Here is a 23,167-nt window from a genome sequence, read left to right as displayed (position 1 = left end):
GGTAGAAACATGCATCAGGGTTGGAGAGAGGATATTCCTGTTACCTCTATCCTCCATCTTCTACTCCTCATTCTTTTCCCTTCATCTTCCCTAGACATACCTCATCATTTGTTAAGAAATTGTCAATAAACTACCTGAAAGGTCATCCAGTACATCTTCCTTCATGGATTAATTACATGTGGCTGGTTAGGTAAGAGAGGAGAAGATAGTGAGTAAGCTGTCTACCATTGCTTCTACAGAGATCTGTGGTCACATCCTTCAGACCAAACTCGCCTACGAACATCGATGTCAGAGTAATCACACTTCAGTTAATGTTGTGTAGTCCTTAGATTTTCTCTTTTTCAAACTTTGCATGCAAATCTGTACTGGACCAATATAGAGCTATCATAAAGCATTAGGTCAATCTAGTGGTAAAAACACCATTAGAGATGCAATTCAAGTACAAAGAGTTTTGACAGTTTTTCACCTACCATACAAGAGTCCTCCTTCCAGTCCCCAAAAACACCAAATCATGTGTAGTATTACAAGGCGCCACCATCCCATACCACACAGATTAGATATTAGAAAAAACTTTTTGACAGAGTGATCAATGAGTGGAACAAGCTGCCACGTGAAGTGGTGAGTTCTCCTTCAATGGAAGTCTTCAAACAGAGGCTGGACAGACATCTGACTGGGATGATTTAGCAAATTCTGCTTTGAGCAGGGGGTTGGACCAGATGGCCCAGGAGGTCTCTTCCAACTCTACGATTCTATGACTTCTTATTAGTGTCAAGAGGGAGAAGCCACACAGTGTTAGGACAATTTGACACATCTGCATTTCAAGGTCCCGTATGACCAGTCGTGGATCTTCTAACCCAAGTTTGACTGCCTCATATATGCCTATGAGGCTGTCAAATTTGGCTCTAGAGATCTGCGTCTGGTCAGTGCCTCACACAACATGTATGTGGGAAACCTGCCTAATTTACCCATGTATTTAAGTATGTAATGTGGCACCACATATTTTATACTCGTCCTGTTTGGCTCAATTCTTTGGCTAATAACCGTAGATTAGTGATACGTTTTCTGTGACAACAAATGAAATAAACATATTTCCATAAAATAATTTCTATTCGTTTAATGTTATTAACATTCATTATTTAAAACGGCTGAACAAACGGCTATTTACATAGAAATCTAAATGATAGTTACTTTTATCAATATACACAGTATATCTGAATATTTTACACAAAGACAATTCCAAAATACCTGTATATATAATTTAAAACCAATACAATATATTAACTTTACAAAGGTAGATTATTCTGCTATAGAAAGCGTCTGAGAAACCACGCATCCTACTCCAGCATCATTGCACAATCTATAGGAAAATATCACTTTAGCTGAAATTATAAAACATAAAAATGCAGTGAGTGTAGAAAATTGACAACCGTGATAGCACAGTGCCGCTAGATCATGCCAATATCTCAAGGGGGGTAGGACATTGCAGAATGTACGGATCCTCTCAAATTCCAATCGACTGAAACACGTTTACTTAAAGGGGCGGCCCGATTGTTACAAGATAAAGAATAAATTCTACTCATCTCTTTAATCCTCTGATGATGCAGCCAGTCTCTGCTTTGGAGCTGACCGCTGTAGCTTAGTGATCTCAGTAGTCACATGCCGTGTTTCAGTCAGTTTTGCACATCCATATTGCAGAGTGGACCGCGATGCACAGACTGGCTGTGGATCTCTTAAAGGGAAGGTGTCCTCGGGTTTTTTTTATTTAATCTGAGAACAGAATGATGTTGGGGCTGAAAGCCTGATTCCATTGATATGTCACTTACTAGGCTGTGTGTCACTGTTTCAGTAAAATCTGTTTCATCGACAGATTATAATTTCAGGACAAGCTGCCTCGTGCCTCCTAGTCAACTGTGTAGCCATGCCCCCACCACTGAATAGCAGCTTTCTGTTAATAATAATAATCTTTATTTTTATATATACAGTTTGCACACATTATCATCACTGTCCCCGATGGGGCTCACAATCTAAATTCCCTATCAGTATGTCTTTGGAATGCGGGAGGAAACCGGAGTACCCAGGGGAAACTCACGCAAACACGGGGAGAACATACAAACTCCTTGCAGATATTGTCCTTGGTGGGATTCGAACCCAGGACTCTAGCGCTACAAGGCTGCAGTGCTAACCACTGAGCCACCGTGCTGCCCATAATGTTTATGTATAGTGTACGCAGAAAGCTGCCAATCAGTGGTGTGGGTAGGTTCAGCACTCTGAGCACTGCTAGATCTGCAGAGATAGCAGTGACTGTATCAAAATGACAGCACGCAGACCAGCAAGTGACATATTGCTGGAATCAGGGACTCGGCCCCAACATCATGCTGCTCTCAGATTATATAACAAAACTCTGGTGACAGATTCCTTTTAACCCAAAATGTGCCACCTCATATATGCCTATGAGAATGCCAAGTTTGGGTCAGGAGACCCACTGACAGTCTGTGTGTCGCAGTCCGAGTATGGACTTGGAAACACGGATGTGCGAAAAGGGCCTTAAGTTAAATATACACCTTCACTATAGTGGTCAGCTGAACAAGCATTTTGTCGACTGCTGTCTTTCCAGCCCCGCATGTATATGCTTTTAATGGGGAGGGCACAGTATGCTACATTTGGTAAAGGCTTATCTCCTGGGGAAACATAAACCTCGGCATCGTTGTTGTAATGTAAAGTTGGCCATACACATTATACACCTGCCTGCCTTACTTCCCAACTATTGGCTGACAGATATCTCTCCAAACTCCGCCATACACAGGAATACTTGGCCGTGCATTCCTGGGTTTTCAATGAGATATCCACAGTCATAATAAACCGGTAGCGGCTTCTTTCTGTGCCCTGCTATTGAAATTCCACAGGCCGAAAACTCTCTCCCGCTGACAACAGTTGACGTAGGAGAGTTGGGAGCCCCCACACATATTGGATAGTCGGCAGAATTTTATCTAATGTGTCTGGGGGCCTTAACAGACTTGATTCTTGTATGTGATGGGGTAGTACAGCAACCTCATACATACTATATGGACCAAAATGATAAAATCAATGGCCCTTAATCTAAACTTTATGGAGGATCTTACCGTGTTTCGACTCTGTTTGCCAATTCAGGCAAAGGGAATGTGTCAGCAAGATCAACTCCCCTAAACCATTTATGTGGACATGCAGGTCAGTAAAAGATAAATTATCTGTTACCTGAATGACGAGAAATCCACAATTTTCACAATATGCAAATGAGGCAGCAAGTGCTTTGTCACGCCCAGAGCACATACCAAAACTTTGTCTCTAAGGGCTCATACTAACTTGCGAGAGACTCGCATGATTCTAGAGTGAGTCTCTCGCATGAAAACCCGGCACAGCCTCCGGCACTGGGACCGGAGCGTGTGGCTACATGTATTTCTATGCAGCCGCACACTCCGGTTCCAGTGCCGGGTTTTCATGCGAGAGACTCGCACAAGAATCGTGCGAGTCTCTCGCAAGTGAGTATGAGCCCTTAAGGTTATTTCCATCGTCAGTGCGAGGAAATCTAGGTCCTATGTAAAGAACCGCTTTCCGCACATTAAGGTTCCCCTGCTATGGTCCCTGGCTTCATTATTCCATTGTGCATGAGACACCCAGCCACGCTGTACACCCAGAAGAGCAATGCAGATGCTTGGCTCGTCCATTTGTACAGCATGGCTGGACGGCACAGGGCAGAACAGTGAAGCCAGCGCCTTACCAAGGCACTTTGGTGTATAGATGCAAGGAAAGCGATGATGGAAGCCGGCGCCAGGTGTCCTGGCCAGCGCCTGGCGTCACAGACACATTGAGCTATCACTCAGAGAGGGAGGCGCTAAAGATGGAAAAAAAACTCTGGAGCGCGAGTTCTGCTATGTTCTCTGGGTGTGACAATGCACTTAAGACGTCATTAGCATATTGAGAAAATTGTGGGTTTCTCCAGATGCAGCGGATATAAATATACCGATGCATTTATCTTTACTCATCTACATGCCCAAATTAACGGTTTAGGGGGTTGATCTTGTATGTTAAATACTCATCATACACATATGAGATACATAACGTCAGATACAGGCCCTGTAAGAGCGTAGAAAGAAAATCTACCTTCAGATGTCATAGACTTTTCCAGCCTTTATATCGGGGAAGGACATTTACACTTTGCGAACAACATATATATTCAGCAAAAAAAAGCCACATTTGTTTCCGGAAAATGTTGCTGCAGATTTTCTTCTTGGCATTTTAAAAGGATGAAATCTGCTGGGTTTTAAACATTTTTCAGCTATGTGTGAAGGTTTTTTTTAAGCCCAATCTGTTTAATATTTGTTTTGCATTTTTCAGTGTAAAACTGATCCGCCCTCGCTCTCTTACCCATAGCATAGGCCCTGATTCATCAAAGTCCTTAAGCCAGAAAACTGGAATAAAACACTTTGAAAATTTGCAAGCCATTGATAAGATGCGCTGAACTGACTGTGGAGCGTACACCTCTCATTATGACTGGTGTACAACACGCCAGTCCTAATGAATTGGGGCCACAGTGTGTGAAATTGGGTTTTCTAACTAAATAACCCTATAGGGCTAGAGTGCATGACTGTATTATCAGTCCGAAAACGATCCGACAAAACATCGGATCGAACTCAGACCAATATTAGTCTATGGTACCGAGCACATGTCCGATGGACATGGGAAAAAAATCGCTGCTTGCCTGAGTTTGATCCGATATATCAAAGTCAGCCATGCAAGTCAACTGGTACATGCGAAAAATCGGACGTCATCTGAGTGCAGTCTGATTTCAACAGCATCCCAGAACAGAGAGGATGGAGACATGTATTTCTCCACGTTCTCCTCATCCAAGAGAATTGGAGCACATTATGCTCATACTCGGGCTGAACAGAGTGTTATTGGCATAGTCGGCCCGATTCTCTCAGATGAGAGACTCTTTGGCCGTCTGCACCTGCCCTTAATCTAATTTTGATCACAGAACTGTAACAACTATGAAACGTACATCACGTAAAAAAACCTGCCGCTTGTGCCAGTTTCTTCTGTAAACTGGATGAGACCCGTTCAAGTTTATGGTGATGTTAAAAAAAAAAAAAATGGGATGCCGTACAGCGCCACAGTCTGGCATCTGATTTTTACAGATACATTGCAATTTTGTAGAATAGGAAAGTGTAAATGGTCCTGTAAAAGATTAATAGCTCTGCAGTAAAAAAACAGATTGTACAAGTATATGGACTGCACACAGATGACAAATGAGAAAACAATCGTCCCTGGATGATTTTTTTCTACGCTCATGAACCTACGATTAAAGGTGTGAAATCTTGTCTTTAACTTTTAGGAGGAAGGAAACAATGTATTTGGTTGGTTAAATCACATTTCTAGTGTCTAAGGCTAGTTTCACACTAGCGTTTATTCGACGCAGCACACGGTGCCACTAAGCACCGCCCCCTGCCGGCTCCCTGCCCGCCCCATCCGGTCATCTCCGCCTACTATTGCACATGGACGCTTGCGATCTGCGCACCCTATCTTTAGCAGATCGTGCACTGGACGTGCGCTAGTAGGATTTTGGCGTGCGCTGCGCAATTTTGAAGGTGCGCCCGTGCGCGCCGAATGCGGCATGTTGCATTTTGGCGCGCACGGCGCACCTTCAAAAGTGTGCAGCGCATGCCAAAATCCTACTAGCGCATGGCCAGCGCATGATCTGCGCACCCTATGCTAAATATAGGGTGCGCAGATCGCAAGCGTCCATGTGCGATAGTAGGCGGCAATGACCAGATGGGGTGGGCAGGGAGCCGGCAGGGGGCGGGGCTTAGCGGCGCCGTGTGCTGCGTCGAATAAACGCTAGTGTGAAACTAGCCTAAGTTTGAAATAATCCATACTCTAGTATAACTAATGCACATTTATTATTATTATATTACGTCAAAATTGAAAAAACAACCCTGTAATTTGACTAGGACAATAAAAACTGGTAATGTTTTTGCAAATGTGACCGCAACAATCTGCTGTAAAAGCCTGAGTCTTTTATGGTAAAAGCATGCCAGTTTTTATTTTTTTAACTCCTTGCTGCGATCTATATAGTACATCAGGTAATAAGTAATGCCGATAATTCTAATACCGGGCGCACTATTGCCAATTTACCACTTCTGTTCCCAGTCACCGTTACGTCACTTAGGCTCTGTTCACATGTGAGTGCAGACATCCCATTCTCTGCCCTGATTAATGAAGAGACAGAATAAGGATCAGTGGCATTGGTTAAGCTAATGGAAGAAGAGGGGTCTCATTGATTATTATGGGGTCCATCTAAGATAAATGGTTTAGAAGAGAAAATTTTGCACGCAAGACTTTTTTTTTTTTTACATTTTAAAAATACCGACAACAAATGGACCCCATAATAATTAATGGGTCCCCTCGACTTCTGTTTGCATAAGTCATGCAATAGATCATTTAATTCATTTGTCTGTTCCTAAAATGGCAATGATAAATGATGGAAAAAGTATCTCCTAGTCAGCACTTTGTCCAGTGGAAAAATCTCTGACGTTTGTTCTCTTTGACAGGTAAAATCACCGGTACATGAATAGAAGAATATAATGTACTTAAGGATAGAATAAAAATGATAAAAAAACAAAGCATTTATATACATATCATGTCACAAATCAATATTCATGTCCGAGAGAGGTGCTGTAGACACCCAAATATTCAATAAAGACAATTAATGAGACATTTAGAAACAAGCAATAAAGTAGCAGTCACATAATATTATTTGAACCAACCAGCTTATTAGCTTAATATCCTCCTGTCACTAGAACTCCACTGTGTGTCATGCATATTCCTCCATATTACATGATGTATATTCATCCAAGTTGCTGTCATGAAATGTGGATTAACCATTTAACTACTTGCATATCTTTTGTAGATACAGCAACAAACTCCAACTAAGTTCTTTCCTGCTATGCTCACCTTGATCAAATCTTTCAAAATTCAAATTTGCCTCGTTTGACAATTTTTTTTAAAGAAATTGATTAGCAGCTAATCAGTTTTCCATGAAGCTCAATACTACAATCACTGTGATACTCAGAGGTCTCCTAGAACTGTATCTAATCTCTTTCAAGCTTTTCAATACAAACACAGCCTTAGCAATGTCAAAGTGACCTCAGTCTAGAAGCGGATTTTAACCAGGTAGTAACCAATAGTCCATTTAATAACATTGCGCACTGACAGACTGTTAATATTTTTTTTAAGTTAAAAAAAAAGAGCACAAAAACTATCCCTCAGTCATTTGTGATCAGGAAGACCTTTCTGTGCAGAACACTCATTAAAACTGACTGTGTCGTTGTCAGAGGTAACATCATCCTTCTGTGGCTGTGGCGAGTGAGGTGTCATACATTCCATTACACTCTCAGATTCCTCCCCAAGCATGCTGAAGGCACAGAAATTAAATTGTGACCTGCCTTTGATAGTGCTACCACCTGGATGGATGGTGGTGTCAGTGGTGGTGTTTCTGCTGCTAGTAGCTCCCACATTCTTAGCCGAGGTATGTTTTATTTTTTTTCTTTTACACTACCGCTTCCATTGCCATTGCCACTGTTTTTTTTATATCAGTTGCAAAAAACTATAATTAACTTTTAAATCCCAATTATATAACCCTTGGAAAAAAAAAAGACATAGCAACAAATGCTAGGTAGTAGGTACACATATACAACCAAGATGTGGCAGCAGGACGCAGTATAGGTCTGGCCTGTAGGGTTGTTAAATTGGACTAGTAAAACAGGTGTGCAAAAAAACAAAAACAGAGATGCACAGTTAAATGGCTACTTTTTTTTTTTATAAAATTCAACCCCCTTTCCAAAAAAGTTGAAACAAGAAATGCTAGGTAGGCACACATCCATAAAGGCAGCACGTGTCAAAGAACACTATATTGGTGTAACATGCACTGCTGTAAAATCTGACTCGTAAAACAGATGTGCAAACTTTGTGAGGTAGACTTTTGCAGATAAATTTCTGAATTTTGGGAGTTTTCGTTTTTGCATTAAAAAAAAGACAATTGTACCCCATCACAAAAAGTTCTGTTCAAGAAATGCAAAACCTCAGTATAGTTGCTTGTGGCAAGCAACCACAATGTCTTTGACATTAATTTAGGATTTTTTTTTTCTTGGTTGCTGCTTTCTAATCCATTAAGGAAGAAAAAAATGTGTACTTGAAATGCAGCAGGACATATGCCAGTTACACCCTGTCAGTGATCAACCACAATGACTGTCACTACTGCTGGCACTTCTCGTATCTCTCCCCCCTATCAATTAAATCTCTGTATACTACACTCATGTTCTTCACTGATGTAAGTGTGAGGCTGTGTGCACATGCTGCGGATTCACTTGCGGAATTTTCCACGCGGATTTTTCAAAATCCGCAGGTCAAAAGACCTGCGGTTTATCTGCAGATTAGCCTGTGGTTTTCCCCTGTGGTTTGACACCTCTACAATGGAGAAGGTGTGAAACCGCTGCGGATTCCGCAGAAAGAATTGACATGCTGCGGATTTGAAACCACAGCAAATCCGAGCGGAAAAATCCGCACTGTGTGCACTGCAGTTTTTGCTTTCCATAGGTTATAATGGCACTGTACACCGCAGCAAAAACTGCTGTGGATCCACAGGGCCAAATCCGCTGCGGATCCGCAGCAGAATCCGCAGCGTGTGCACACACCCTAAGGCCGGGGTCACACTTGTGAGTACGATGCGAGAAACTAGCGCTAGTCTCTCGCATCAATACTCGGCACTGCCGCCGACACTTGGGACCAGAGTATGCGGCTGCATAGAAATACATGCAGCCGCACACTCTGGTCCCGAGTGTCGGCGGCAGTGCCGGGTATTGATGTGAGAGACTCGTGCGAGTTTCTCGCATCGTACTTGCAAGTGTAAGCCAGGCCTAAAAATACTTTCTGGAGTATTTTGTCCAATGTTTAAAGATTTTTTTTCCAATCTCAATTGCGGAGCTGTGAGTTCTGACATCCTCTCATGATCGTAAGTCACCTTAAAATAGGTGCTGTATTCCCTGTCTCTTCTTTTATACAGCCTATGATAGTCCATCCTGATTGGCTGCCCTATACCATGTGACGTAACAGCTGCAATCTGTTATGGGCAATCCACGTGGTCACACGCCTGAGGTCATGTTCTGTGGCTGTTGCAATCTTCTGCGACGTGTTGAAGAAAGGCTGCCATTTTCTGTTAGGTGACTAGCAGAAATCATCTTGCAAATTTTTGAATCTGTCAGAACCTATGAATTTCACAGAATTTGTCATACTTTTGGTTTTCATCGAATCAATTCACTCATCTCTACTCAGCATCCATGGTCAGGTATTCTTTCCTGCTACCTGAGTATTCCCATTTTCTGCAACCAGATTGAGAGTTATCGGCCTACGAAAGCTGAGATGTTTCAAAAAAGGTAGAGAAAACATTTTTCTCTTTTTATCCACTTTTCTATTGTCCCAGTTTTTCAGTTGTTTGTTTCAGATATTTGTAAAAGTGAACTACATAGGAATGGGAGTAACTGGAAAAAAAATGGAACAGACAATGTGAACAGAGCCTAAACCCAAACTGACAACAACAGATTCTACAGTGACTACCATTTAGACCAGAAGTCAGTCTCTGAATGCGTTGATGCGAGTCACGTGAGAGCTCAAAGAAGACAAATTTGTATTGATATAAGTCACAGTGCAGGTTACCTGAGACAACGCTGACTAGGAATGAAGCTGATAACTCAGTAATAAAGCAGCCAACAATGGAATTTCCTCTACTAGAAAAGTAAACAATTCTCGGAGTGCTTCTTTAAGTATGCTGGCACAAAAATTAACAAGCAATCTGAATATAATATAGGAAATGTATGGATAATAGTGATGAGCGCATGTGCTCGTTACTCGAGTTTGTCTGTGTGCTCAGGTATGCACAGAGTATCACGGGTGCTCGAGTGACATATTCAAGTCCCCGCAGCAGCATGTTTTGCCACTGTTAGACACCCACAAATCCATGTATGTCAGGCAATCCCTGCATGTTTTGTAGCTAACAGCGGGGACTCGAACACTTCAATCAGGCACCCACGATACTCAGTGCATACCCGAACACCCAGGCAAATTCGAGTAACGAGAACTTACGCTCATCACTAATGGATAATTGATCGTTGATATTTCCATGTAAAAAAAAATACCCAAGTGCAAATGACCCTTAAAAAAAAGCACAGATCCCCTAAAAATGTACTCTCATCCCACAAAAAGGAAAATAAACACAAGGACACAGCCTTACAGTGAAGCTCCAGGTTGGAGCTTTTTGTGATTACATTACAGAAGTGAACTTTCAGCAGTCCTCGTATACACGCTATCCGTGCCTTTAGGTAGTGGTGACACAATGTTTAGACAGGCACAGCTATAACCGCTGCTTGTATATTGCAGGTGACAAATTCCCTTCATATTAGTAACCCAGTCATTTTTACTTAGAAAGGAAGCAATTCCAGTAGTAATAATGAAACTGAAATATTAAATGAGTCACCAAAACGCATTTGCTTCATATTTTTGTTAACATCCACGCCACATTAGGCCAAGAAATATTTATTTTTTATCTTTTTTTTGCTGTAATTAAACCAGATTACGTTTTAACTTATGGCCGGCATAAGCAAATCTATAATCTACAGTGAGCCTTTCTATATATTAGTGGTTAAAATGATAAATCTCATTATACAAAACAATTCTAAATATACAAAACGTCTCATATCAATATTATGTACTCTAAAAGCCCTAAAGGTTATAAAGCACCTTGTCTAATAATATATATACAAAATCATAAAGAACAAAAAGTTTGCTAAAAGCCAAAATCATATTGTTAGTAGGATTTATATCGAGTGCAAATTCCAAAGTGTGTTGCGCAAAACAGTAGGCAAGCCCAAAAAAAATGAGGCACGTTCATGTTACAATCCTAATTAAAGAAGCCCGGCTTCTTTAATTTTAGTGTAGAAGAATTTCTCCAGAATGGTCGCACATTTATAGTATTCGCTCTCTGGTGGATTGTACTCCTTGCAGTTTGTGAAGATCCTCTGTAGATCTGCCATGAAGAGTTTCTTTGTCACATAATATCTGTTCTTCACACGTTCACTCATGGTTTTAAGATCTGATATTTATGAAAAAAAAGTAATATTAATAACTGGAAATGTGGTGAATGCTTACTGTACATATAGATGACAACTGTCATGTGACCCATGGGACATCCAACTCAAATTCCAACGCTGGGCTCCTTTCACACTGGTTTTGCAGTGTGTGTCAGTGATATACGCTGGGAAGCCTTCCTGACATATACATCTTTTCGATGCCACTATACAGCTCTGGCAAAAATTAAGAGACCACTTTCAAATGTTCAATTTGTCTGAATTTCCTCTTTATAGGTATATTTTTTAGCAAAATGTAAATTGATCTTTTAGTCTATAAACTTTTGACAACATGTCTCCGAATTTCCAAGCAATACATTTTTTTTTCTGACAAAGAAAAATGGTCAATTTTTTTTTTAAAAAAACAGTGCTTTCAGACCTCAAATAATGCAAAGAAAACAAGTTCATAATCATTTAGAAACAACAATACTAATGTTTTAACTCAGGAAGAGTTCAGAAATCCATATTTTGTGGAATAACCATGATTTTTTAATCACAGCTTTCACACGTCTTGGCATGCTTGCCACCAGTCTTTCACACTGCTTCTGGCGCACAAATTTAAGCAGTTCTTCTTTGTTTGATGGCTTGTGGTCTCTTAATTCTTGCCAGAGCTATATATGTATAAAAAATAAAACTCACATAAAATTCTAATACCATAGGCATCATATGACCTAACTAGCACTTTAAAGAGGATATCCAGTGATCAACATTATCAGATGACTACCCATTCCTGCTACTACATGTGGGGACAAATGACACCGCAAGAAACGACCTGGAAACCATCTGCAGAGACTTTGAAGACTTAGGCAAGAAAGTGAAAGAACTGGGAGCGCAGGTGGTCTTCTCTTCCATCCTCCCAGTGGATGGCCATGGAACAAGGAGGTGGAATAAGACTCTGCAGGTGAACAACTGGCTACGTCGATGGTGCCGTCAGCAACGATTTGGATTTCTGGATCACGGAGTGAACTACTTATATGATGGACTACTTGCTAGAGATGGGGTGCACCTTACGAAGACTGGAAAGCATGTATTTGGAAGTTGCCTTGCTACACTTTTAAGGAGAGCTTTAAACTAGAACAACATGGGAAGGGAAGCAAAGGACCAGAAAAAGCCATACACCTGACAAATGCTATTGAGAACTCTGCTATTAGAAGTGGAAAGGAAGAACAAAGACGAAAGAATCAAATTAATAAAAATATTGGAGAAAGAGAAGCCAATCACAAACTAAAATGTTTCTATACTAATGCACAAAGCATGGGCAACAAACAAGGAGAATTGGAACTACTAACACAGGAAAAGAAATATGATGTCATTGGAATCACTGAAACTTGGTGGGACAATACACATGATTGGAATACAAGACTAGAAGGATACAACTTATTTGCAAGAAACAGACTTGATAAACGAGGAGGGGGTGTCGCATTGTATGTTAGAAACGCGTATATCTGCACAGAGATTGAAGCTTCAGAGACTGGGAGTTCTGTGGAAACTGTTTGGGTAAGAATACAAGGACAGAACAATGGAAAGGACACCATTGTAGGCATTTACTACAGGCCGCCTGTGCAAGCTGAAGATATGGATGAACTCTTTATGCATCAAATGGCCAAGTTCTCCAAAAAATATGACATAGTTGTCATGGGAGATTTCAACTATCCAGACATTTGTTGGGAATCTCTCTCAGGCAAAACTAACAGGTCAAGGAAATTCTTATCCTCTCTTGCTGACAACTTTATCTTCCAAAAGGTAAGGGAGAAAACAAGGGGAACTGCTACCTTGGATCTAATACTTATAAACAGGGAGGAAATGGTTGAGGAGGTAAAAGTGGCTGGGACCCTAGGAGGTAGCGACCATGCTATTTTAGAATTTTGGATAACTAGAGTCGGAAGACCTGTGAAGACTCAGACGTCAAGGTTAGATTTCAGAAAGGCAGATTTTAAGGGATTCAGAAAGAGAATTGGAGGGATCCAATGGCTGGATATCCTTAAAGACAAAAATGTCCAGGAAGGATGGGAAATCTTGAAAAATGAAATTCTCAAAGCACTGTTGTTAACAATTCCGAAAAGAGGGAAGAATAGGAAGCATTTAAGGAAACCAGGATGGATGAACACAGAACTTAAGCACATGCTAAAAAGGAAGAAAAAAATGTTTATAAAATGGAAAGAGGGAGGCATATCTAAAAAAGAATATAATGCTGTCTGCAGAACCTGCAGGGCACAAATCAGATTACTAAAGCTGAAAATGAATTGAGGCTTGCAAGAGATGTCAAAAGCAATAATAAAGGATTTTGGGGATATGTCAAAAGTAAAAGAAAAGTCAAAGATGCTATAGGATTTTTACAGGATGAAAATGATGAAATGGTAAGACAGGATGTTGAGAAGGCTGAACTTTTAAATTCCTATTTTGCATCTGTTTTCTCTCAGAAAGGAAATGTAACATCAACTGTTCTTCACTGTCCTATTAAGGGAATAGAAGAATCCAGGATATCTATAAACAGAAAGATAGTGAGGAAACACTTAGCTAACCTAAATGAATTCAAGTCTCCAGGTCCAGATGAATTACACCCCAGAGTACTGAAGGAGATAGCAGAAGAAATTTTTGAACCCCTCTCCATAATCTTTGAAAATTCTTGTAGAACAGGAGAAGTCCCAGAAGACTGGAGAAGAGCAAATGTTGATCCTATCTTCAAAAAGGGGAAGAAGATGGACCCAGGCAACTATAGGCCGGTGAGTCTGACTTCTATACCAGGAAAGATCTTTGAACAAATGATTAAACAACATGTACTGTATGTCAATACCTGGATAAGAATGAAGTGATTAAACAGAGTCAGCATGGGTTTGTAACTAATAAGTCATGTCAGACTAACTTAATTTCCTTCTATGATGGTATCACTGATTGGGTGGATCAAGGAAATGCTGTAGATATAGTATATCTTGACTTCAGCAAAGCATTTGACAAAGTCTCTCATACAATCCTTATTGAAAAAATGACTAAGTATGGAATGGACAAGGCAACTGTTAGGTGGATTCATAACTAGCTTAGTGATCGGACCCAAAGAGTGGTCGTAAATGGCTGCACATCCAGTTGGAAGAATGTCTCAAGTGGGGTACCACAGGGCTCTGTCCTGGGCCCTGTATTGTTCAACATCTTTATCAACGATTTATATGAAGGAATTGAGGGTAAACTGATTAAATTTGCTGATGACACAAAGCTAGGAGGGATAGCTAATACTAGAGAAGAGAGAGAGAGGATTCAAAAAGATTTAAATAAACTGGAGAAGTGGGCAGCAACTAACAGAATGGTTTTTAACAGGGAGAAATGCAAAGTACTACATCTGGGCAATAAAAATGAAAAAAGCATATATAGAATGGGAGGAATAGGGCTAAGTGACAGCACATGTGAAAAAGACTTGGGTATACTAATAGATCACAGACTGAATATGAGTCAACAGTGTGATGCAGCAGCAAAAAAGGCAAATGCAATTCTAGGATGTATTAACAGAAGCATACAGTCTAGATCACGTGAAGTCATTATTTCCCTCTACTCCTCTTTGGTCAGACCTCATCTGGAATATTGTGTCCAGTTTTGGGCACCACATTTTAAAAAAGACATCAACAAACTGGAGCAAGTTCAGAAAAGAGCGACCAGAATGGTGACCGGTCTGCAAACCCTGTCTTATGAGGAAAGGTTGCAGGATTTGGGAATGTTTAGTTTGCAAAAGAGAAGACTGAGAGGAGACTTAATAGCTGTCTACAAATATCTAAAGGGCTGTCACATTGTAGAAGGATCAACTTTATTCTCATTTGCACAAGGAAAGACTAGAAGCAATGGGATGAAACTGAATGGGAGGAGACACAGATTAGATATTAGAAAAAACTTTTTGACAGTTAGAGTGATCAATGAGTGGAACAGGCTGCCACGAGAAGTGGTGAGTTCTCCTTCAATGGAAGTCTTCAAACAGAGGCTGGACAGACATCTGACTGGGATGATTTAGCGAATCCTGCTTTGAGCAGGGGGTTGGACCAGATGGCCCAGGAGGTCCCTTCCAACTCTACGATTCTATGATTCTATGATCTATTCACAGGATGGATCACTGTGATGATCCAACCACTAGGACATCCAACAATTTCAAGAGTATGGGTCCAAAAGTCCCGTGGGAATGGAGCAGTAGTTTGCATTCTCGATCACTATCCTATTCACTCTTATGTGTCTATAGGAGAGGTGGTGCACATGGTTGAACACAGCTCATTATAGACCAAGCATGCACATTTCTACTTCATTCATACAATGGACACAAGATCCCCATTGTCATGGACAGTGGGTGTCTGTGCGAATAAGACCCCCAGAGAGCATAAATTTATCTGTGGATAGGTAAATATTGTTATATGGGCGATGACCCGTTTAAACCAAGCAGTGGCTAGCAACTGTAGCCATTATATACAATCAGGTCTTCCTTGAATGCCTCTCACGAAGGTAAAGCAGGCAGGATGTTGAGAAGGCCAAACTTTTAAATTCCTATTTTGCATCTGTTTTCTCTCAGAAAGGAAATGTAACATCAACTGTTATTCACTGTCCTATTAAGGGAATAGAAGAATCCAGGATATCTATAAACAGAAAGATAGTGAGGAAACACTTAGCTAACCTAAATGAATTCAAGTCTCCAGGTCCAGATGAATTACACCCCAGAGTACTGAAGGAGATAGCAGAAGAAGTTTTTGAACCCCTCTCCATAATCAAAATTCTTGTAGAACAGGAGAAGTGCCAGAAGACTGGAGAAGAGCAAATGTTGTTCCTATCTTCAAAAAGGGGAAGAAGGTGGACCCAGGCAACTATAGGCCGGTGAGTCTGACTTCTATACCAGGAAAGATCTTTGAGCAAATTATTAAACAACATGTATGTCAGTACCTGGATAAGAATGAAGTGATTAAACAGAGTCAGCATGGGTTTGTAACTAATAAGTCATGTCAGACTAACTTAATTTCCTTCTATGACGGAATCACTGATTGGGTGGATCAAGGAAATGCTGTAGATATAGTATATCTTGACTACAGCAAAGCATTTTACAAAGTATCTCATACAATCCTTATTGAAAAAATGACTAAGTATGGAATGGACAAGGCAACTGTTAGGTGGATTCATAACTGGCTTAGTGATCGGACCCAAAGAGTGGTCGGAAATGGCTGCACATCCAGTTGGAAGAATGTCTCAAGTGGGGTACCACAGGGCTCTGTCCTGGGCCCTGTATTGTTCAACATCTTTATCAACGATTTAGATGAAGGAATTGAGGGTAAATTGATTAAATTTGCTGATGACACAAAGCTAGGAGGGATAGCTAATACTAGAGAAGAGAGAGGATTCAAAAAGATATAAATAAACTGGAGAAGTGGGCAGCAACTAACAGAATGGTTTTTAACAGGGAAAAATGCAAAGTACTACATCTGGGCAATAAAAATGAAAAAAGCATATACAGAATGGGAGGACTAGGGCTAAGTGACAGCACATGTGAAAAAGACTTGGGTTTTGGGCACAACATTTTAAAAAAGACATCAACAAACTGGAGCAAGTTCAGAAAAGAGCGACCAGAATGGTGAACGGTCTGCAAACCCTGTCTTATGAGGAAAAGTTGCAGGATTTGCGAATGTTTAGTTTGCAAAAGAGAAGACTGAGAGGAGACTTAATAGCTGTCTACAAATATCTAAAGGGCTGTCACATTGTAGAAGGATCAACTTTATTCTCATTTGCACAAGGAAAGACTAGAAGCAATGGGATGAAACTGAATGGGAGGAGACACAGATTAGATATTAGAAAAAACTTTTTGACAGTTAGAGTGATCAATGAGTGGAACAAGCTGCCACGAGAAGTGGTGAGTTCTCCTTCAATGGATGTCTTCAAACAGAGGCTGGACAGGCATCTGACTGGGATGATTTAGTGAATCCTGCTTTGAGCAGGGGGTTGGACCAGATGGCCCAGGAGGTCCCTTCCAACTCTACGATTCTATGATTCTATGACTCCATAATGGCTGGTTTTCTAGAAAGAGACTGTGCAACCTTCTAAAGCAGACTGAGCTGGTTGGTCAGAAGGTGGTCCATGACCTTCTTTCCCATAGGAAAACACAAGTTGGGGGCTGCACATTATTGAGTGTGAATAGCTGAATCAGGAGAAATTCTGGAGACTTCTATGATAGTGGCATGAGCTCCTATATACAATGCTTCTTTTCATTTGCAGACAGGGTTATTTTTTGTGAACAGATGCTATAGTAAAACTAATGATAGCTTCTAAAATTAATTAATTTTCAATGACAAAAAGCACCATTTATTGTTTAGCACCATTACTGTACAGCAATTTATAGAAGTTAGAGGGATTACATGGATTCTTCAATGCACAAGTTAATTCCCTGATTTATGATACCATCTGTGCCTTGAATTTTCCACATGGCTAGATCCCAACTCCATAAGCAGTGACGACCTTATTCATACCGGACATAAAAGGCATTAACGTTTCTGGTCAATTCTGCTCATAGCTAAAGTGTAAAAAAAAAAGGTAAAAAAAAGCAGCTTGGACACTTCTGGGCATCATTTTGGTATCTTACTAGAATACTATTAATATAAATGCAAAAAAAAAAACAGCACTCACCATTCCTTAAAAATTATGTCCTTTATTTCATGTGGTGGGACAATCCTTAGAAAGCAGGGGGAGCGGGGAAGTGGAGGACAACAGCCATTTTGCGCTTATCCCAGCACATCTGTGGGTCCATGCTTGGGATAGGTGCAAAACAGTTGTTGTCCTCCACTTCTCCGCTCCCCCTGCTTTCTAAGGACTGTCCCACCACATGAAATAAAGAACACCATTTTTTAAATAATGGTGAGTGCTGATTTTTTCTTCATTTTTTTCATCATACCTCATCCTATTTTACAGTTGTGCTCAGAAGTTTACATACCCCAGCAGAATTTTTGTTTTCTTGGCCTTTTTTCAGACAATATGAATGATAACACCAAAACTTTTTCTCCACTCAAGGTTAATGGTTGGGTGAAGCCATTATTGTCAAATTACTGTGTTTACTCTTTTTAAATCATAATGACAACCCAAAACATCCAAATGACCCTGATCAAAAGTTCACATACCCTGGTGATTTTGGCCTGATAATATGCATAGAAGTTGAAATTGGTTTGAATGGCTACTAAAGGTAACATCTTCACCTGTGACTTGTTTGCTTGTAATCAGTGTGTATGCATAAAAGTTTCTGGGATCCAGACAAACTCTTGCATCTTTCATTCAGCCACTGATGTTTCTGGATTGTGAGTCATGGGGAAAGCAAAAGAATTGTCAACAGATCTACAGGAAAAGGCAGTTGAACTCTATAAAACAGGAAAGGGATACAAAAAGATATCCAAGGAATTGATAATGCCAGTCAGCAGCGTTCAAACTGTGATTAACAAAGGGAAAATCAGGGGCTCTGTAAAAACAAAACCACAGTCAGCTAGACTCTGAAAACTAGCGGTGTGGCTGTTTAAAGATGCACAGTAAGGATGAGACCAAAATTGAACTTTTTGGCCACCACCATAAATGGTACATTTGGAGAGAGGTCAACAACGCCTATGATGAAAGGGACACAATTCCTATTGTAAAGCACGGAGGTGGATCGTTGATGTTTTGGGGATGGCTGTGCTACAAAGGCACAGGAAACTTGGTCAAAGTTGAAGGAAAGATGAATGCAGCACGTTATCAGCAAATACTGGAGGCAAATTTGCTATCATCAGCTCGAAGCTGCGCATCCGTCGTACTTGGATGTTCCAACATGACAACAATCCAAAACACAAGGACAAGTCGACCTGTCATTGGCTACAGCAGAACAAAGTGAAGGTTCTGGAGTGGCCATCTCAGTCTCCTGACCTCAATATCATTAAACCACTCTGGGGACATCTCAAATGCGCAGTTCATGCTAGACAGCCCAGGAATTTACAGGAGGCTTTTTGCCAAGAAGAGTGATCAGCTTTACCATCTGAGAAAATAAAGAACCTCATCCACAACTACCACAAAAGACTTCAAGCTGTCATTGATGTTAGAGGGGGGCAATACATGGTATTAAGAAATGGGGTATGTAAACTTTTGATCAGGGTCATTTGGATGTTTTGGGTTGTCATTATGATTTGAAAAGCGAAAACATAGAAGTTGGATAATAAATGGCTTCACCCAACCACTAGGAATGAGTGGAGATAACACCAAAACTTTATCATTCATATTCTCTGAAAAAAAGGCCAAGAAAGCAAAAATTCTGCCAGGGAAAGTAAACTTTTGAGCACAATTGTACATGCACCACCATACCTGTATTTAAGTGGTATGATTCACATTAACCAGTGATTCGCACAATAGTTGACTGGTTGGTGAGTTTTTTTTTTCCTCGTATCTTTCTTCTATTATTATAAATAGAAGTTAAATATTCTTTTATTCAACCAAAGCATATGGCAATGGGAAGTCATAACTAAACTTACAACAGAGCAACTTTCATCCTGCAGTTACCTAACCGCTATGGTGAAACTTTAAGTTATCCTTTCTTTACTAGGACCCACTGGGACCCAAGGTCTACACACATCTATGAACTCCAAACATTGACATGGAGAGTCTACAGTGTAGTTTCCAAGGGAAATTATTAGGAAGGTGGCAGCAGTAATTATTAGGAAAGGTTATGTCATCATTACCCATTGGAAATCTTATGACTTCGTAATATCCTGGAGCTTCTGTTCTTTTCACAGGCTCCATAAAAGGCCATGCACTCTGATGACTCTGAAATAAAGAAATGAAATTTGTGTAATATTAAGGATTATAATGAAAAATTAATGTTGGCTATTTACTACTTTGACACCCCCAGGAAGAAGCACCTGTAGTGCGAAACGAGCGTCGGGGTCCGGAGGAGTAGTCTGTCACTTGACATCTTATTGAACGGGGACTGCCGTCTCAGGTATGGGCGTCTGAATTTGGCCTTTTCACTTTGTTCTGGCTACTGAGCCGCACTGAGCGTCCTGTTGGTTCCAATTTAGGGCCAGTGATACGGGACATACCTTAGGTAGTCTATTTAGACACTTTGAGGTGGATATGTGGACATTATCTGTGCACTTTGGATTATGCATTTGCACTTTATCAACATTAATTTACTGCATGCTGTGAATTTTCTTTGGCACATGTAGCATGTTTTTGTGTAAAATTTGAAGAGCTCAGTGTACTAGGCATTTAAAGTGATAAGTCTTGCCTTCTGAGTATTTCGGCTGTTAGTCCTCTTTTATTCTACTCCTCCTTCTTTGTCTGGTTTGAGGCACCAACAAATTTAATCATGTCTGTATAAATTGTGTTTTTTGCAATAAAGAAAAACTGTTTTATATTTTCTTTGTTTGACACTATTTGAATACGCTCATAGTTTAACACCTATGGGACTGGTATGTTCACTGATTATGCGTAGTGTTACCCATCCTAGTTTTTAGGAAATGGGTTTGGGTGTTATATTTATTATTTACTACTTAACCTTTCTTAGGAATTTAGACAAGTTTAAAAATGTTAACAATACAGGTGTAGTTTATGTTTTATCAATGTAAAGCCCCTATTTATAAAATGTACGGTATATACCCCAGACAATTAGGCTAATTCCCAGTCTCAAGTTTGCTCTAAAAATGTATTTATTTAGATTGGCCTTCTATCATCTATTCTCACGTCCTCCATGCACTCACTAGCACTTTCCATCTGTAATTATACAGATATTAACTGATGACTGCAGCTTAATTTGAATACCCCTATTTATTATATTGATGGTGGGACCATGACAAGCCCTTTTTACATTTTCTGTCCCCCCTATTTCGTGTTCGATTGTAAGCGTGGGAGCAGAGCTCTGACTCCTCTCAATAATTGATGAATTTTGTGTTACACGGTAAAGTCTGATATTGTCTGTACATTTACCTTCTGAACTGTAAAAAGCTGCGGAATATGTTGACGCTACAGAAAAAAAGATTATTATCTGTATATTTCATACTCATTGTTTAAAATGAAGGTATTGCCAGATTCACGATTACTTATAAAGGTTGAGATTTGGACCTTCACACTTGGCTATAATCAATAATTTAGTCAAGGACTATAGTAATTATTATCAGGTCCATGAAATAAACTTAACACTAAAAATCTGAATCAAATATTTCCTATTTTATTTCCATTTAATGTGCATAACTTATTAGTCATATGTCTGTCAATTAAAGAGGTTTATTAAAAATATATGTTGGTTTTTTGGTGCACGCTCATAATATTTATATTGGTTTATCATGATTCCCCTTTTTTCAGTGCAGGGGCTTTGCAAGCTATTACTTTCTTCTATTTCCAGAAGTTTTCTATACCTAGCATTCTAACTCCTATTAATAATTATATAATGCTATATCATTGTTATTAGCCACAATACTTCTTCCAGACTGAAGTCTAGGGAAAAGCATGAATAGCGTCACACTTCTTAAAATTCATTGAAAAAAAACTCAAAAGAATATTTGAATACATATGCATGTAGTATAGAAATAGGACAGAATCACACAGGTATGAGGGAAAGTTCCCTACTTCCACCACATGTGTATTTTATAGACTCAGAGTTATCAGTAAACATAAATGCAAGAAAGAAGAAAAACCGACAACAGAAGTCCAAAGTGAATACGAAAAACTACTTTATTAATCAAGAATAACAATATAGTGGGGTGGGAAAAATGACCAAATAGGACAGCGGACGCAATTCCATGTGACAATCACAAAATAAATGCTGATCAATATAAGCTATAAAAACTGTGTATTATAAATAAAATAAATACATTATAATAAGGTTATATATGTAGCTATTGTAAAGTGCAAAGATTTATAATTTATAAAGATATTTAATCCTATATAATAGGATAGATAAGAAGGTCAATAGTGAGTGTGGAGTGTACGCTTCCTCGCCACAGTCACTATTGACTCTCTTATGTACAGGTATAGTTCATATACTTTTACCACTTTGATGGTATAGCCTGATGGCAACCACAAATAACACTATACTTTCTATTTAACAGTAACCATGATCCGTCATGGGCTTTTACTTTCTACCTAATAGTAACCATGCTTTTCCTGGGCTTTTACTTTCTACCTACTGTAATAGTAACCATGCTTTGTCCTGGGCTTTTACTTTCTACCTAACAGTAACCATGCTTTGTCCTGGGCTTTTACTTTCCACCTAATAGTAACCATGCTTTGTCCTGGGCATTTACTTTCCACCTAATAGTAACCATGCTCTGTCCTGGGCATTTACTTTCTACCTAACAGTAACCATGCTTTGTCCTGGGCTTTTACTTTCTACCTAACAGTAACCATGCTTTGTCCTGGGCTTTTACTTTCCACCTAATAGTAACCATGCTTTGTCCTGGGCATTTACTTTCCACCTAATAGTAACCATGCTCTGTCCTGGGCATTTACTTTCCACCTAATAGTAACCATGATTTGTCCTGGGCATTTATTTTCTACCTAATAGTAACCATGCTTTGTCCTGGGCATTTACTTTCTACCTAATAGTAACCATGCTTTGTCCTGGGCATTTACTTTCTACCTAACAGTAACCATGCTTTGTCCTGGGTTTTTACTTTCTACCTAACAGTAACCATGCTTTGTCCTGGGCTTTCACTTTCCACCTAATAGTAACCATGCTTTGTCCTGGGCTTTTACTTTCCACCTAATAGTAACCATGCTCTGTCCTGGGCATTTACTTTCTACCTAATAGTAACTATGCTTTGTCCTGGGCTTTTACTTTCCACCTAATAGTAACCATGCTCTGTCCTGGCCTTTTACTTTCCACCTAATAGTAACCATGCTCTGTCCTTGGCATTTACTTTCTACCTAATAGTAACCATGCTTTGTCCTGGGCTTTTACTTTCCACCTAATAGTAACCATGCTTTGTCCTGGGCTTTTACTTTCT

The 23,167-nt window shown here is 39.9% G+C and overlaps 1 protein-coding gene across 1 annotated transcript in view; it reads right to left on the bottom strand.

The window, feature by feature from the left end:
- Positions 1–10,314: 10,314 nt before the first annotated feature.
- Positions 10,315–23,167, bottom strand: part of KAT2B (lysine acetyltransferase 2B) — a 171,512-nt gene continuing 158,659 nt past the window's right edge. Inside the window, exons 17-18 of the mRNA XM_073568154.1 lie at positions 19,904–19,988; positions 10,315–11,176 (exon numbers count right to left, since the gene is read on the bottom strand). Of these exons, the coding sequence (XP_073424255.1) occupies positions 10,989–11,176; positions 19,904–19,988 (273 nt within the window). The 3' untranslated portion in view covers positions 10,315–10,988. The remainder of the gene's footprint in view (positions 11,177–19,903; positions 19,989–23,167) is intronic.

Source organism: Dendrobates tinctorius, unplaced genomic scaffold (genome assembly GCF_039654945.1).
Source record: "Dendrobates tinctorius isolate UK_male_01 unplaced genomic scaffold, ASM3965494v1 ptg000005l, whole genome shotgun sequence".
NCBI classification, from domain to species: Eukaryota; Metazoa; Chordata; class Amphibia; order Anura; family Dendrobatidae; genus Dendrobates; species Dendrobates tinctorius.
The sequence above is the reverse complement of the archived record's forward strand: the minus strand, read 5'-3'. Positions and strand labels throughout refer to the sequence as shown.